Source organism: Nerophis lumbriciformis, linkage group LG10 (assembly GCF_033978685.3).
Source record: "Nerophis lumbriciformis linkage group LG10, RoL_Nlum_v2.1, whole genome shotgun sequence".
Taxonomy (NCBI): domain Eukaryota; kingdom Metazoa; phylum Chordata; class Actinopteri; order Syngnathiformes; family Syngnathidae; genus Nerophis; species Nerophis lumbriciformis.
The window spans coordinates 34,952,875-34,971,670 of record NC_084557.2 but is presented as its reverse complement, the minus strand read 5'-3'; the positions used below and the strand labels follow the sequence as shown (position 1 = coordinate 34,971,670).

At 39.4% G+C, this 18,796-nt stretch overlaps 1 protein-coding gene across 1 annotated transcript in view; it reads right to left on the bottom strand.

The window, feature by feature from the left end:
- Positions 1-11,875: 11,875 nt before the first annotated feature.
- gan (gigaxonin) overlaps positions 11,876-18,796 on the bottom strand; it is a 30,471-nt gene continuing 23,550 nt past the window's right edge. Inside the window, exons 13-14 of the mRNA XM_061969773.2 lie at positions 14,739-14,848; positions 11,876-14,671 (exon numbers count right to left, since the gene is read on the bottom strand). Coding sequence (XP_061825757.2) covers positions 14,499-14,671; positions 14,739-14,848 — 283 coding nt within the window. The 3' untranslated portion in view covers positions 11,876-14,498. The remainder of the gene's footprint in view (positions 14,672-14,738; positions 14,849-18,796) is intronic.

The following is an 18,796-nucleotide window of genomic DNA, read 5'->3' as shown; positions in this document are numbered from 1 at the left end:
AGGAATGCTCATCAAACACTTATTTGGAACATCCCACAGGTGAACAGGCTAATTGGGAACAGGTGGGCGCCATGATTGGGTATAAAAGCAGCTTCCATGAAATGCTCAGTCATTCACAAACAAGGATGGGGCGAGGGTCACCACTTTGTCAACAAATGCCTTTTTCTCAACGAGCTGTTGCAAGGAATTTAGGGATTTCACCATCTACGGTCTGTAATATCATCAAAGGGTTCAGAGAATCTGGAGAAATCACTGCACGTAAGCAGCAATGCTGCAAACCAACATTGAATGCCTGTGACCTTCGATCCCTCAGGCGGTAATGCATCAAAAACACACATCAGTGTGTAAAGGTTATCACCACATGGGTGATATAACACACACAACAGAGTGTGGGTACTAGACTGGCCTGCCTGTAGTCCAGACCTGTCTCCTATTGAAAATGTGTGGCGCATTATGAAGCCTAAAATACCACAAATGAGATCCCGGACTGTTGAACAACTTAAGCTGTACATCAAGCAAGAATGGGAAATAATTCCACCTGAAAAGCTTCAAAAATGTGTCTCTTCAGTTCCCAAACATTTACTGAGTGTTGTTAAAAGAAAAGGCCATGTAACACAGTGGTAAAAATGCCCTTGTGCCAACTTTTTTGCAATGTGTTGCAGCCATTAAAGTCTAAGTTAATGATTATTTGCAAAAAAAAATTACGTTTCTCAGTTCGAACATTAAATATTTTGTCTTTGCAGTCTATTCAATTGAATATAAGTTGAAAAGGATTTGCAAATCATTGTATTCTGTTTTTATTTACGAATTACACAACGTGCCAACTTCACTGGTTTTGGGTTTTGTATGTCTTTATCGCAGGAGGCTGCAATATATATCACAAAATAGATTTTAGGCCTTATGGCTCATCCTAATGTCCAACTATTCCGAGAAAAAAAAAAAAAAAGGAAATTCAGGTTATCTTTAATTGACATTCCAAAAAGTACCTCTTTCCCCGGAAGCCCCTATTTTCTGGCTTGAAAATTTCCATCGAAATGAATGTCATGTTTGCACACTTCTCAACCACCAGAGTATCAAAACATTCCAACAATTCCCATAATTCCACATCCTCTATACAGCACATCAGTTCAGCCCTTGAGCAATCGCATGTCATTTCCACAGAAATTGCCTTGTGCACTTCCAAACGCTCTCCTTCTGCCACATAACCATAAAACGATGACTAATATGGTGGAAGGGAGGACGGAGCTCGGTTTGAAATGCCAATCAGTCTGTTTGATATGCAGAAGTACAGTACATGCTCCTTCTACACCAGGGGTATCAAACTCAAATACAGAGTGGGACAAATGTTAAACTGAACAAAGCCGCGGGCCAAGGTTGAACAAATGAACCTTTTAATAGGGACCCAAACAAGTTTTGCATTGAATATTGAACAAGCAAGGCTTATATAACTTTATAGTGACATGCAAAATCCAGTTTCAAATAATAATAATACAAATTAAAAAATATCAATGGCACATCAAATAAAATGTAAATAAAAATGTAATGCCTCTTTTCTATTTGCAGCCTTCTGAGGTAAATATCAAAATAAACTTTTTCCACAGGCTAATAATAAATTTGAAAATAAAATAACAATAATGAATTAATCAAACATTCAAGCCTTGAAGTAGCGAGAGAAAGTGCATGAATAAAACTTTAATTATTGCTCAGTTTGCTACACTGATTTGCTTTAACACTGAATATGGAACAAGCAACGCTTATATGACTTAATAGTGCAAAACCAACTTTCAAAAAACAAAAGAAAAAAACATCAATCGTATATTAAATAAAATTTAAATAAAAAATTGAATGTCTCTTTTCTATTTGCAGCCTTCTGAGGTAAATATCAACATGAACTTTTTCCACAGGCTAATAAATTTGAAAATAAAATAACAATGAATAAATCAACCATTCAGGCCTTTTTACTGCTCAGTTTGTGACACACTGATCTAATCTGATGTGCCCAAGCCAGATACCTGCCATCTTTTCTTGGATGCTAGTTCATTAAGATGGGGGGTGGGGGTGGGGGTGGGGTGTATATTGTAGCGTCCCGCAAGAGTTAGTGCTGGAAGGGGTTCTGGGTATTTGTTCTGTTGTGTTTATGTTGTGTTACGGTGCGGATGTTCTCCTGAAATGTGTTTGTCATTCTTGTTTGGTGTGGATTCACAGTGTGGCGCATATTTGTAACAATGTTAAAGTTGTTTATACGGCCACCCTCAGTGTGACCTGTATGGCTGTTGACCAAGTATGCCTTGCATTCACTTATGTGTGTGTAAAAGCCGCATATATTATGTGACTGGGCCGGCACGCTGTTTGTATGTAGGAAAAGCAGACGTGACGACAGGTTGTAGAGGACGCTAAAGGCAGTGCCTTTAAGGTACGCCACCAATATTGTTGTCCGGGTGGAAATCGGGAGAAATTCGGGAAAATGGTTGCCTCGGGAGATTGTCGGGAGGGGCACTGAAATTCGGGAGTCTCCCAGGAAAATCGGGAGGGTTGGCAAGTATGAGTATTAGCGGTGAATGTGGTGTTACAGAGGCATCTGTATAATACCGGCGGGCCAGCTCTAATGTTAATTTGATATTGCCTCAAGGGCCAACTAAAATTACACGGCGGGCCAAATTTGGCCCGCGGGCCAGAGTTTGACACCCATGGTCTACACCATCTTTTTCAGAATCAGCATCAGTCACAAAAATGATGTTACAGTAAATTCTGCTCACTTAAATTCAATTACAGACATTTAGTTTTAGTACAAACCCCGTTTCCATATGAGTTGGGAAATTGTGTTAGATGTAAATATAAACGGAATACAATGATTTGCAAATCATTTTCAACCCATATTCAATTGAATATGCTACAAAGACAACATATTTGATGTTCAAACTGATAAACATTTTTTTGTTGTTGCAAATAATCATTAACTTTAGAATTTGATGCCAGCAACACGTGACAAAGAAGTTGGGAAAGGTGGCAATAAATACTGATAAAGTTGAGGAATGCTCATCAAACACTTATTTGGAACATCCCACAGGTGAACAGGGAAATTGGGAACAGGTGGGTGCCATGATTGGGTATAAAAGTAGATTCCATGAAATGCTCAGTCATTCACAAACAAGGATGGGGCGAGGGTCACCACTTTGTCAACAAATGCGTGAGCAAATTGTTGAACAGTTTAAGAAAAACCTTTCTCAACCAGCTATTGTAAGGAATTTAGGGATTTCACCATCTACGGTCCGTAATATCATCAAAGGATTCAGAGAATCTGGAGAAATCACTGCACGTAAGCAGCTAAGCCCGTGACCTTCGATCCCTCAGGCTGTACTGCATCAACAAGCGACATCAGTGTGTAAAGGATATCACCACATGGGCTCAGAAACACTTCAGAAACCCACTGTCAGTAACTACAGTTGGTCACTACATCTGTAAGTGCAAGTTAAAACTCTCCTATGCAAGGCGAAAACCGTTTATCAACAACACCCAGAAACGCTGTCGGCTTCGCTGGGCCTGAGCTCATCTAAGATGGACTGATACAAAGTGGAAAAGTGTTCTGTGGTCTGACGAGTCCACATTTAAAATTGTTTTTGGAAACTGTGGACGTTGTGTCCTTCGTACCAAAGAGGAAAAGAACCATCCGGATTGTTATAGGTGCAAAGTGTAAAAGCCAGCATCTGTGATGGTATGGGGGTGTATTAGTGCCCAAGGCATGGGTAACTTACACATCTGTGAAGGCGTCATTAATGGTGAAAAGTACATACAGGTTTTGGAGCAACATATGTTGCCATCCAAGCAACATTACCATGGACGCCCCTGCTTATTTCAGCAAGACAATGCCAAGCCACGTGTTACAACAGCGTGGCTTCATAGTAAAAGAGTGCGGGTACTACACTGGCCTGCCTGTAGTCCAGACCTGTCTCCCGTTGAAAATGTGTGGTGCATTATGAAGCCTAAAATACCACAACGGAGACCCCGGACTGTTGAACAACTTAAGCTACTTTGGCAGGTGTTGCAGCCATGAAATTCTAAGTTAATTATTATTTGCAATAAAAAAAAAAGTATATGAGTTTGAACATCAAATATGTTGTCTTTATAGTGCATTCAATTGAATATGGGTTGAAAATGATTTGCAAATCATTGTATTCCGTTTATATTTACATCTAACACAATTTCCCAACTCATATGGAAACAGGGTTTGTATTTCAGTTTTCTTGATTTTCGAGCCAAGCAGTGATTCCATTACAAAATTCATGTGTATAAAAAAAAACTATTTTATATTGTCAATTGTTATTTTCAACAAACATTGCATAATCACACACAGGTAATTAAAACATTGAAACTATGATTTTCCCCCCAGTAGTCTTTGATAAAAAAAAGCAGGATAATATAAAGAGGCGGGACTGTCGCCTCATGTTCCACATTCATAAGTCACACTCATGTCACCACGTTCTATATTTACAACATTGATAGAGGAAATGAATCATTAACAGTACAAACCATCACTTTCAAGTGTATTAAGAAACCAGCTCATGGCTTTACTGTAAGTGCTCACCTCAGGAAGAAATGGGAACATTTCTGAAGTGTTTGTGGGGAGTGTCTCCAAAAGTTAATTGCTGTCACTGAAATAAATTACACATTAGAAGAAATAAACCAGAAGTTTAGTCACCGTTTGAAAAATAAAAACATTTATTGAGATTCATTATTAAATATTTCACTAATCTGCAAGTGCATTGATGGCAGGATTCCAGTGAACCACGGAAGTGGGATTTGATCTTTTTGAGGAAATCATACAAAACTGACAGAAGCATTTAGTGAAAGGCAACCACATTTTTTTTTATTTTTTTTTACATAAATGAACCTCACTGGCTTGATTGTCTGCGTTATTTAAGGAAGACAGAACAGAGCAATGCTTGGTCTCTAATGCAAAGAAGTTGTTTGCTCCTTCTTAGTATAACCTGGTTAACTCAACAAAGTGTCTGTTGAGGACTGCAGGGATTCCAAAGTCCAGGCCGAGGGCCAGTTGCGTCCGGCAGCTAATTGCAAAACCCCTAACCAGTGAAGTTGGCAGGTTGTATAATTCGTAAATAAAAACAGAATACAATGATTTGCAAATCCTTTTCAACTTATATTCAATTGAATAGACTGCAAAGACAAGATATTTAATGATCGAACTGAGAAACTTAATTTATTTTTGCAAATAATCATTACCGTAACTTAGAATTTAATGGCAGCGACATGTTGCAAAAAAGTTGGCACTAATACACCCCCATACCATCACAGATGCTGGCTTTTCAACTTTGCGCCTAGAACAATCCGGATGGTTCTTTTCCTCTTTGGTCCGGAGGACACGACGTCCAGTTTCCAAAAACAATTTGATATGTGGACTCGTCAGACCACAGAACACTTTTCTACTTTGCATCAGTCCATCTTAGATGAACTCGGGCCCAGCGAAGCCGGCGGCGTTTCTGGGTGTTGTTGATAAATGGCTTTCGCTTTGCATAGGAGAGTTTTAACTTGCACTTACAGATGTAGCGACCAACTGTAGTTACTGACAGTGGGTTTCTGAAGTGTTCCAGAGCCCAGGTGGTGATATCCTTTACACACTGAGGTCGGTTTTTGATGCAGTACAGCCTGAGGAATCGAAGGTCACAGGCTTAGCTGCTTACGTGCAGTGATTTCTCCAGATTCTCTGAACCCTTTGATGATATTACCGACCGTAGATGGTGAAATCCCTAAATTCCTTGCAATATCTCATTGAGAAATGTTGTTCTTAAACTGTTCAACAATTTGCTCACGCATTTGTTGACAAAGTGGTGACCCTCTCCCCATCCTTGTTTGTGAATGACTGAGCATTTCATGGAATCTACTTTTATACCCAATCATGGCACCCACCTGTTCCCAATTTGCCTGTACACCTGTGGGATGTTCCAAATAAGTGTTTGATGAGCATTCCTCAACTTTATCAGTATTTATTGCCACCTTTCCCAACTTTTTTGTCACGTGTTGCTGGCATCAAATTCTAAAGTTAATTATTATTTGCAAAAAAAAAAAAGTTTATCAGTTTGAACATCAAATATGTTGTCTTTGTAGCATATTCAACTGAATATGGGTTGACAATGATTTGCAAATCATTGCATTCCGTTTATATTTACATCTAACACAATTTCCCAACTCATATGGAAACGGGGTTTGTACATTGTCGTATTTACATTATTTACAATCCGGGGGGTGGGATGTGGAGGGGGTTAGGTTTGGTTGATATCAGCACTTCAGTCATCAACAATTATATCATCTGAGAAATGGACATTGAAACAGTGTAGGTCTGACTTGGTAGGATATGTACAGCGAGCAGTGAACATAGTGAGCTCAGAAAGCATAAGAACAAGTATATACATTTGATTATTTACAATCCGGGGAGGTGGGATGTGGTGGGGGGAGGGTGTTAGTCTAGGGTTGAAGTTGACTGGAGGTGTTCTTTTAGTGCGGTTTTGAAGGAGGGTAGAAGAATTAGCTTACAGCTAGAGATGGAAATGAGTTTTTCCAAGAATGGGAAGGAAGAAAGTGAGTGTGAAGGACAGTTCTGAGAATAAGAAGCCGTTGTCGTTGAATTGAAGAAAGAAATTATCAAAAACATGACCAAACGTGTCACCAACTTGCATCACTGCTGGTCTGCACCATACTGAAGCACAAACTTTAATGCGAGCCCTTCATTTTAAAATAATTTTAGCCATTACGAAAGATGAACTGGGATGTCTCTGTACACTGATACATTCATCTTTCCCTCTATTCTGACTAGTCTCCCAGTTCCTGCCGCTGAAAACCATCCCTAGAGCATGATGCTGCCACCACCATGTTTCACTGTAGGAATGGTATTGGTCTGGTGATGAGTAGTGATTGGTTTCCTCCAAACATAATGCCTGACATTCATGCCAAAGAGTTCAATCTTTGTTTCATCAGACCAGAGAATTTTGGTCTGAGAGTATTTCAGGTGCACTGTGACAAACTTAAGCTTATGAATGGCTTCCGTCTGGCCGCTCTACCATACAGGCCTGATTGGTGGATTGTTGCAGCCATGGATGTTCTTCTGGAAGGTTCTCTTCTCTGCTGTAGCTCTGACAGAGTGACCATCAGGTTCTTGATCACCTCACTGAGTTTAAATGGCTAGTTCCAAACTTCTTCCATTCACGAATGATGGAGGCCACTGTGCTCATTAGGACCTTCAAGGCAGCAGATATTTTAGTGTACCCTTCCCCAGACTTGTTCCTGAAGACAATCAGGTCTCGGAGGTCTACAGTCAATTCCATCAACTTCATGTGCTCTGTAATAATGCACTGTCAGGTGTGGGACCTTACATATAGACATGTGTGTGCCCTTCTAAATCATGTTTAACCAACTGAATTGACCAATTTACTCCAATTAAGCGGTGGGAACATCTCAAGGCTGATGAGTTGAAACAGGATACCCCTGATCTCACTTTTTAGCTTCATGGCAAAGGCTGGGAATACTTATTTACATGTGATTTCTTAGTTTTTGCTTTGGTGGAATAGGGGTTAGTGCATGTGTCTTACAATACGAAGGTCCTGGGTTCGATCCCCGGGCTCGGGGTCTTTCTGTGTGGAGTTTGCATGTTCTCCCCATGACCGCGGGTACTCGGGCTTCCTCCCACCTCCAAAGACATGCACCTGGGGATAGGTTGATTGGCAACACTAAATTGGCCCTAGTGTGTGAATGTGAGTGTGAATGTTGTCTGTCTATCTGTGTTGGCCCTGCGATGAGGTGGCGACTTGTCCAGGGTGTACCGCCTGAATGCAGTTGAGATAGGCTCCAGCACCCCCCGTGACCCCGAAAGAGACACGCGGTAGAAAATGGATGGATGATTTGTAATAAATTTGCCAAAAATTCACATTGTCATAACGGGTATTGTGTAGAGATGTCCGATAATATTGGCCTGCCGATATCAGCCGATAAATGCTTTAAAATGCAATATCGGAAATTATTGCTTTTTTTTTTTATCGGTATCGTTTTTTTTTTAATTAAATCAACATAAAAAACACAAGATACACTTACAATTAGTGCACCAACCCAAAAAACCTCCCTCCCCTCATTCACACAAAAGGGTTGTTTCTTTCTGTTATTAATATTCTGGTTCCTACATTATATATCAATATATATCAATACAGTCTGCAGGGATACATGATTGTGCGTGCTGCTGGTCCACTAATAGTACTAACCTTTAACAGTTAATTTTACTCATTTTCATTCATTACTAGTTTCTATGTAACTGTTTTTATATTGTTCTACTTTCTTTTTTATTCAAAAAAATGTTTTTAATTTATCTTATTTATTTTTTATTTTTTTAAAAAGGACCTTATCTTCACCATACCTGGTTGTCCAAATTAGGCATAATAATGTGTTAATTCCACGACTGTATGTATCGGTATCGGTTGATATCGGTATTGGTAATTAAAGAGTTGGACAATATCGGAATATCGGCAAAAAGCCATTATCGGACATCCCTAGTATTGTGTGTAGAATTTTGAGGACAAAATGAATCTATTCCATTTGGGAATAAGGCTGTAAAATAACACATTGTGGAAAAAGTGAAGCGCTGTGAATACTCTTTGGATGGACTGTACCATATTTCTTATTGAAAAATTAATTTTTCTTTTTATAAGGCATGTTACATGTTAAAATTGTAGTGTTCGGGGGTTTTGGGGGCATCAATTAATTTCAATTAATTTCAATGGGTGATGTTGATTTGAGGTACAAGTGTACTGAAGATTACTTGTATTCAGTGAAAACACTTCTCAAGTACTGACTAACTGGTGTTATGATAATGGTTTGATTTTTGTGGGAAAAGTTGTTAGCAGGAACTGTCTGTCCCAGTCGTAATGTGATGGATTACCATTCACTTTCAACTGAATAAATAGTTGAAGCTGACCAATACATTGGTCAGCTTGACTTTTTTACACATTGCCGGTTTCTCACATTGCATGTTTCATTCATAACCCCAGAAGCGTGTTGGAAAAACAATGTGTGTATATTGCTTGTTGACCAGAACATGTGAAACAAATCTGTGTTTTAAGTACAAACCCCGTTTTCATATGAGTTGGGAAATTGTGTTAGATGTAAATATAAACGGAATACAATGATTTGCAAATCATTTTCAACCCACATTCAGTTGAATATGCTACAAAGACAACATATTTGATGTTCAAACTCAAGAACTTTATTTTTTTTTGCAAATAATAATTAACTTTAGAATTTCATGGCTGCAACACGTGCCAAAGTAGTTGGGAAAGGGCATGTTCACCACTGTGTTACATGGCCTTTCCTTTTAACAACACTCAGTAAACGTTTGGGAACTGAGGAGACACATTTTTTAAGCTTCTCAGGTGGAATTCTTTCCCATTCTTGCTTGATGTACAGCTTAAGTTGTTCAACAGTCCGGGGGTCTCCATTGCGGTATTTTAGGCTTCATAATGCGCCACACATTTTCAATGGGAGACAGGTCTGGACTACCGGCAGGCCAGTCTAGTACCCGCACTCTTTTACTATGAAGCCACGTTGATGTAACACGTGGCTTGGCATTGTCTTGCTGAAATAAGCAGGGGTGTCCATGGTAACGTTGCTTGGATGGCAACATATGTTTTGGTCCGGAGGACACGACGTCCAGTTTCCAAAAACAATTTGGAACGTGGACTCGTCAGACCACAGAACCCTTTTCCACTTTGTATCAGTCCATTTTAGATAAGCTCAGGCCCAGCAAAGCTGACAGCATTTCTGGGTGTTGTTGATAAACGGTTTTCACCTTGCATAGGAGAGTTTTAACTTGCACTTACAGATGTAGCGACCAACTGTAGTTACTGACAGTGGGTTTCTGAAGTGTTCCTGAGCCCATGTGGTGATATCCTTTACACACTGATGTCGCTTGTTGATGCAGTACAGCCTGAGGGATCGAAGGTCACAGGCTTAGCTGCTTACGTGCAGTGATTTCTCCAGATTCTCTGAACCCTTTGATGATATTACGGACCGTAGATGGTGAAATCCCTAAATTCCTTGCAATAGCTGGTTGAGAAAGGTTTTTCTTAAACTGTTCAACAATTTGCTCACGCATTTGTTGACAAAGTGGTGACCCTCGCCCCATCCTTGTTTGTGAATGACTGAGCATTTCATGGAATCTACTTTTATATCCAATCATGGCACCCACCTGTTCCCAATTTGCCTGTTCACCTGTGGGATGTTCCAAATAAGTGTTTGATGAGCATTCCTCAACTTTATCAGTATTTATTGCCACCTTTCCCAACTTCTTTGTCACGTGTTGCTGGCATCAAATTCTAAAGTTAATGATTTGCAAAAAAAAAAAATGTTTATCAGTTTGAAAATCAAATATTTTGTCTTTGTAGCATATTCAACTGAATATGGGTTGAAAAGGATTTGCAAATTATTGTATTCCGTTTATATTTACATCTAACACAATTTCCCAACTCATATGGAAACGGGGTTTGTAGAAACATCAGTGTTGAATAACACACTTTCAACCACTGAATAACTGACATGTCTCTATTGATTAGTTTCAAGAAATGTCTTTCACAAGCAGGAAGTGTCTTTTCCTGTTGAGATATCAGACGAGACGTTTGCATTGCGGCGTCTCTGAGCGTGAGTCAGCATTGCACAGGTCAACCAGAGCTGCAGACAGCAGCTGCAAATCACATTTAACAAATACGGTCAAGGGATGCCAGAACTGTACTGACTGTGCTGTACTGAGAGTCGTGTCAGAGGTCAGCAAGGCAGAAAAAAACACATCAATTCAAGCAGCTCAATAGTCACTTCTAGCTAAGTATTTCTGAGACATCAGATACAAGTCTTAAGTCAACAGTTGGGTCCAGTAAAGCACTTATCCTGCACTGAACAGCAACTGTGTACTTTTTTGCACACTCTTGGCATTCTCTCGATGAGCTTCAAGAGGTAGTCACCTGAAATGGTTTTCACTTCACAGGTGTGCTTTAAGCTCATTGAGAGGATGCCAAGAGTGTGCAAAACAGTAATCAGAGCAAAGGGTGGCTATTTTGAAGAAACTATAGTATAAAACATGTTTTCAGTTTTTTCACCTTTTTTTGTTAAGTACATAACTCCACATGTGTTCATTCATAGTTTTGATGCCTTCAGTGACAATCTACAATGTAAATAGTCATGAAAATAAAGAAAACGCATTGAATGAGGAGAAGGTGTGTCCAAACCTTTGGCCTGTAATGAAAGCGCAGGACCGGGTTAAAAAATCTGCCTCGGTCAGATGGGATACACACAGAAGGATTTACCCTCAACTACATTTAATATGGGGCCGTATAGCTCGGTTCGTAGAGTGGCCGTGCCAGCAACTTGAGGGTTCCAGGTTCGATCCCCGTTTCCGCCATCCTCGTCACTGCTGTTGTGTCCTTGGGCAAGACACTTCACCCACCTGCTCCCAGTGTCACCTACACTGGTTTAAATGTAACTTAGATATTGGGTTTCACTATGTAAAGCGCTTTGAGTCACTAGAGAAAAGCGCTATATAAATATAATTCACAAATAATTCACAAAATGTAGTTGTGGAGACAGTTCCTTCAATATACAGTAAATGTGGAAACAATGAAGCGGTAAGTCCAGTAGCAGTAGATTGACAAATGTAATGATACGTTAGCGATGTAGCGTTAGCTTAACCCGGGGATCAGAAACCCACGGCTCTTTAGTGCCGCCCTAGTGGCTGCCTGGAGCATTTTAAAAAAAGGAAAATGGAAAAGATGGGGGAAAAATCATTTTTTTGTTTTAGTATGTTTTTTGTTTGAGGACAAACATGACACAAACCTTCCCAATTGTTAGAAAGCCCACTGTTTAATATGTTTGTGTGTATGCTTCACTGATGACAGTATGTGGTGAACATCATTTTGTCCTACTAATTTCGTCGGTTCTTGAACTCATCATAGTGTGGACTGTGACGCAACAGTTTGTTTACATGTCAAATCTTCCACTCCTTCTTTGTCTCATTTTGTCCACCAAACGTTTTATGCTGTGCTTGAATGCACAAAAGTGCGCTTTGTTGACTTGTTGGCGTGCTAATCAGGCATATTTGGTCAGTGCATGACTGCAAGCTAATCAATGCTAACATGCTATTTAGGCTAGCTGTATGTACATATTGCATCATTATACCTCGTTTGTAGGTATATTTGAGCTCATTTAATTTCCTTTACTTTTATCCTCTTTGTATATCATTTAGTTTTGCATGTCTCATGACGCATTATCTGTATGTAATATTGGCTGCATTTCTGTTCGTTTGTGTGCCATGTTGTTCCAGACCACAGCAAATATTACCTAGCTTATCAAAGATTGTAATAGATCTATTAAAAGAAGACAGCCTGCCGTTTCCTTTAACTTGGACACACACGACACATCTATACCTTTGGCCATTAAAAGCCATTCGCCATTAATTTCCAGGCGTTATCTCACCTTCTGAGTATCCTGTGATTTACTAATGGTTTCTAATGTTGTAAAAATGTGTAGAATAAATATTACATTTCAACATTTCTGTCAACAAAGATTTGCTTCAGCCTGCGACACATAGTCATTTTGATAGTAGGCTATTAGAGCTAATATAGACACTTACGTCATGTGTTGCCTTCATTATAAGACCTATATACGGCTTTTTATTTTTTGCGGCTCCAGACAGATTTGTTTTTTGTATTTTTGGTCCAATATGGCTCTTTCAACATTTTGGGTTGCCGATCCTTGACTTAACCGGACTACATTTCGATGAGATACGCACGCTACTTACAATGGTATATTCAAATAGAGAGGCAGACATAATAACAATACATACTTGAGCTTCATGGACAGAAAGGCTTTGAAAGAGAAAGCTAATAAACTAACCCTTGAGATACTTTCATCTCCACGGTTCGGAAGTTTATTCTTCTTCGCTTTCCTGTCACTTTGCGTCAAATTCTGTACTCATTTACATCCGCTGTTTCCATTTCTATTAAAAATTAATGTATAGTTCTAACTTATCGTGTTTGTTGGTACGGACGTTTACCGCAAAAACTATCGCTACGAACGGCTTGTTTTCAGAGACACATATAGATAACAGCCTGAAGATGGTCTGTAAAAAAATGAATGCAAAATTTTAACCAAAGCGCCATCTTTACATGTTATGTAGACAACAAGGAAGTGTTTTAAATGTAGTAAAACAATTATAAATGACCCCTTTAAGACTTGATTGACAAAATTATCACAATGCTACAAAACTTTCTGACAAAAGCAAATGAGGTTTTCACAATTGAGGTTAGCATCGCAAATGTGATTACCGTATTTTTCGGAGTATAAGTCGCACCGGAGTATAAGTCGCACCTGCCGAAAATGCATAATAAAGAAGGGAAAAACTATATCTAAGTCGCACTGGAGTATAAGTCGCATTTTGGGGGGAAATTTATTTGATAAAACCCAACACCAAGAATAGACATTTGAAAGGCAATTTAAAATAAATAAAGAATAGTGAACAACAGGCTGAATAAGTGTACGTTATATGACGCATAAATAACCAACTGAGAACGTGCCTGGTATGTTAACGTAACATATTATGGTAAGAGTCATTCAAATAACTACCGTATAACATATAGAACATGCTATATGTTTACCAAACAATCTGTCACTCCTAATCGCTAAATCCCATGAAATCTTATACGTCTAGTCTCTTACGTGAATGAGATAAATAATATTATTTGATATTTTACGCTAATGTGTTAATAATTTCACACATAAGTCGCTCTTGAGTATAAGTCGCACCCCCGGCCAAACTATGAAAAAAAACTGCGACTTATAGTCCGAAAAATACGGTATATGTAACCATTATCTTACATAACAGGTAAATCAAAAAATTATACATTTTGTACAATATAAGCTACCTGAGCAAAACATCTAAGCCTTGAGGTGACAAAGCAAGTTAGTGGAATATCTGACAATATATCACATTTACAATTAATAATATGTTATCTATAGAATATGCCGAGGGCCAATACAAAAAAGAAGCTGTGAGCGGAAAATGTTACAAGTGTTTGTTTTTTTTTGTTCCACGTTAATTTCCAAATGATTATGGTCCATTGCACAACATTAACAGCCTGTAAAAATTTGATCAATTCCCCTATGGGTGTGCATCTTATTGCCTGCAGTCAGTATATTGTCCAGGGTTCCCTAACAGGCACAGGTAAAAAAAAAAAGAAAAGAAGCATTCAATTAAATATCACCCTACAAAAAATAACAGTGTGATCGTCATTCTGCCCCACAGTCACATGGTCTCCCTAAAATAAAGAGTAAAAAGCCACATACCTAACGACTTAAATACTGTATTTCAGTGTTCCTAAATTGACTAAAACCAAACCATAGATGAGTAGAAAGTACCGGTGTGCAAAAGTGAAGAAGCAGCTTCTGTGGCCGTCCTGAATTCAGACTCTGATTCGAAACATGCCTTGGCTCAGCTGAAGGCGGAACAGTCGGCAGTTGGCAATGCGCAGGGCTGCACACGTTGTTTTGGAGAGGTCACTGGCTAACATTGGCTTGGTGCGATGCCAGGTCCCTGTGCTGCGGCGGAACTCACGAATGTAGTCGAAACTTGCACCTGTGCAACCCATAACATACTCAGATGTTTTGCCTATTAGAACGTGTCTGGTAAAGTTGCTACTAACCCGTGTCCAAGTCTCCTACTACGTAGATGCTGGCTCCGATGGGAACAGCACCGTAGACAAATGATGAGCTCGTCTGAATACACAAGGTTTGGTCATCGAGGAACATCCACCTGCACAAGAAGGACACGCAGTTCCAATTACTGCTTCTGAGCATCAGTTTTAAAATTGTGCTGTAACTTGTACAAACCCCGTTTCCATATGAGTTGGGAAATTGTGTTAGATGTAAATATAAACGGAATACAATGATTTGCAAATCATTTTTAACCCATATTCAGTTGAATATGCTACAAAGACAACATATTTGATGTTCAAACTGATAAACATTTTTTTTTTTGCAAATAATCATTAACTTTAGAATTTGATGCCAGCAACACGTGACAAAGAAGTTGGGAAAGGGGGCAATAAATACTGATAAAGTTGAGGAATGCTCATCAAACACTTATTTGGAACATCCCACAGGTGAACAGGCAAATTGGGAACAGGTGGGTGCCATGATTGGATATAAAAGTAGATTCCATGAAATGCTCAGTCATTCACAAACAAGGATGGGGCGAGGGTCACCACTTTGTCAACAAATGCGTGAGCAAATTGTTGAACAGTTTAAGAAAAACCTTTCTCAACCAGCTATTGCAAGGAATTTAGGGATTTCACCATCTACGCTCCGTAAAATCATCAAAGGGTTCAGAGAATTTGGGGAAATCACTGCACGTAAGCAGCTAAGCCCGTGACCTTCGATCCCTCAGGCTGTACTGCATCAACAAGCGACATCAGTGTGTAAAGGACAGAGGTGGGACCAAGTCATTGTTTTGCAAGTCACAAGTAAGTCTCAAGTCTTTGCCCTCAAGTCCGAGTCAAGTCCCGAGTCAAGACAGGCAAGCCCCGAGTCAAGTCCAAAGTCAAGACTGGAAAGTCTCAAGTCAAGTCCTAAGTCCTGCATTTTGAGTTTCGAGTCCTTTCAAGTCCTTTTAACCACAGACTAATATATTAACACAGATTGTGTATGCTTTTCAAACGCTGTATTTATTTATTAAAACAAGTGCATTTTAAATTGCAGGAATAAAAATTGTGCTGACATTGCACTTTATAATAGCACTATTAACCAGTCATTTTAAACATTAACTCATTCCTTTACAGAACAAACACATTGAAAAATAAAGTGCAAATGTACTTATTTGTACAAAAGTGTTAACATTGAAAAAACATGACATATATGTGAACATAACAAAAAAGTTGTACTTTTTATATGTCAGGGCCCTACGCTGCATTGCATTTGCAAAAGACCAAATTAGCCAAGAGTCTGTCAGTCATTTGTGCACGATGGGGGCGTAGTATGATGCCACCATGGCTGAAAACTCGCTCCACTGGAGCACTGGAGGCAGGCACTGCCAAGACTCTCATGGCCACTCGGAACAGTGAAGGAAGAGTCTTCATGTTCAATGCCCAGAACAAAAGGGGGGAGAGAGTTGTTTTGGGTTGGTGCACTACTTGTGAGTGTATCTTGTGTTTTTTATGTTGATTTAATTAAAAAAAGAAAAAAAAATTAAAAAATTCTTGTGCGGCCCGATACCAATCGATCCACGGACCAGTACCGGGCCGCGGCCCGGTGGTTGGGGACCACTGAGGTAAACAACCAACAGTATGTCAGAAAGCTAGCTAAAACGGTACACATATTCATAATATAGTATACATTTTAACTGACCTTTATTTTACTATTTTTGTCTTTTTTTAGGTGGCTAAAATACGCGGTGCTGCCGTCTAACGTTACGTGTGATATATTGACTAACGTAACCCTGCTTGAAAAAAATCACTGAACAAAAAGTATGAATAAGGTAGTGAACTGCAACAGATTCCCGTGTTTGCAATAACGTTATAACGTTAGCAGTGAGTTTACAGCCTCACTGATTTAACTACACAGCAAATAAGTCACGTTACTTAGCCAATAAACGTTATCTTACATTCAAAACTTACCCTTCTTTGTGCAACTTCAAATGCCGGACGAAGTTGGAAGTTGTTGCCTCTCCATCAGTAATTTTCGAACCGCATGTGTTGCATACTGCAAACCGTTTTGTGTTGACCACCTCGTAATTTTTATACCCAAACAAAATTATTTTAGGTATCATTTTTTGTTCACTGGCGTGTGGTTTGGACATGTCTTCTTCGTTGGTTGTCCTGCAATTTGATTGGATGAATGCTGTGTGATGAAAACAAAGTAGATCTAATTTGATTGGCTGTTGTACTGAGACCACACCAGCTGACACACGCAACGCTGATAGACAAGTACACAATGAAAAATACGGAGCGCTCCTGAATAACTTTTTCATCTTTGGGTTTTGGGGAAAGTAGCAAGTCATGTCAAGTCATGTCAATTCAAAAGGCTCAAGTCCAAGTGAAGTCACAAGTCATTGATGTTAAAGTCTAAGTCGAGTTGCAAGTCTTTTTACATTTTGTCAAGTCGAGTCTAAAGTCATCAAATTCATGACTCGAGTCTGACTCGAGTCCAAGTCATGTGACTCGAGTCCACACCTCTGGTAAAGGATATCACCACATGGGCTCAGGAACACTTCAGAAACCCACTGTCAGTAACTACAGTTGGTCGCTACATCTGTAAGTGCAAGTTAAAACTCTCCTATGCAAGGCAAAAACCGTTTATCAACAACACCCAGAAACGCCGTCGGCTTTGCTGGGCCTGAGCTCATCTAAGATGGACTGATACAAAGTGGAAAATTGTTCTGTGGTCTGACGAGTCCACATTTTAAATTGTTTTTGGAAACTGTGGACGTCGTGTCCTCTGGACCAAAGAGGAAAAGAACCATCCGGATTGTTATAGGCGCAAAGTTGAAAAGCCAGCATCTGTGATGGTATGGGGGTGTATTAGTGCCCAAGGCATGGGTAACTTACACATCTGTGAAGGCGCCATTAATGCTGAAAGGTACATACAGGTTTTGGAGCAACATATGTTGCCATCCAAGCAACGTTACCATGGACGCCCCTGCTTATTTCAGCAAGTCAATGCCAAGCCACGTGTTACATCAACGTGGCTTCATAGTAAAAGAGTACGGGTACTAGACTGGCCTGCCTGTAGTCCAGACCTGTCTCCCATTGAAAATGTGTGGCACATTATGAAGCCTAAAATACCACAACGGAGACCCCCGGACTGTTGAACAACTTAAGCTGTACATCAAGCAAAAATGGGAAAGAATTCCACCTGAGAAGGTTAAAAAATGTGTCTCCTCAGTTCCCAAACGTTTACTGAGTGTTGTTAAAAGGAAAGGCCATGTAACACAGTGGTGAACATGCCCTTTCCCAACTACTTTGGCACGTGTTGCAGCCAATTCTAAGTTAATTATTATTTGCAAAAAAAAATTAAGTTTATGAGTTTGAACATCAAATATGTTGTCTTTGTAGTGCATTCGATTGAATATGGGTTGAAAAGGATTTGCAAATCATTGTATTCTGTTTATATTTACATCTAACACAATTTCCCAACTCATTAGGAAACGGGGTTTGTATATTTATATTCATTCATTCATTCTTAAACACTTATTCTTTTCAAGGGAGAGCTGAAGCCTATCCCAGTTGAATGTATAAGTTATTAAGGGTTAAACTATTATTTTTTTATCTACATTTAAAACACTTCCTTGTGGTCTACAAATAATGTAATGGTGGTCCGTTGGTCAAACGTTTGCATAGGTTATATTTTACAGACCATCTTTGAGTTGCTTTCTGAGGGTTAGTCTCTTCAGGAAAAAAAATAGTGGTGACATCCATAAGGGGATGATATATATTTAAAAAGGATAAATGATGAGGGGGTGCTGCTGAGCAGTGATGGTGTAGGATGTGTTTAGCAGTGGCTCCACGGGAATGTGACTTTTTTTATATCATAATAGGTGCGGTGGGCCCGATCCAGCATGGGCTTGTCGTCGAGTTTCATCAAGGGGCACATTTGACATGCATTGGGTTGTATTTCTGGCAATAATTTATGTCAAATATTCAATAAACAAACATTTAAAAAAAAAAAAGATAAGTGATGATACTCTTGGAAAGTGTAGGGTGTGGTT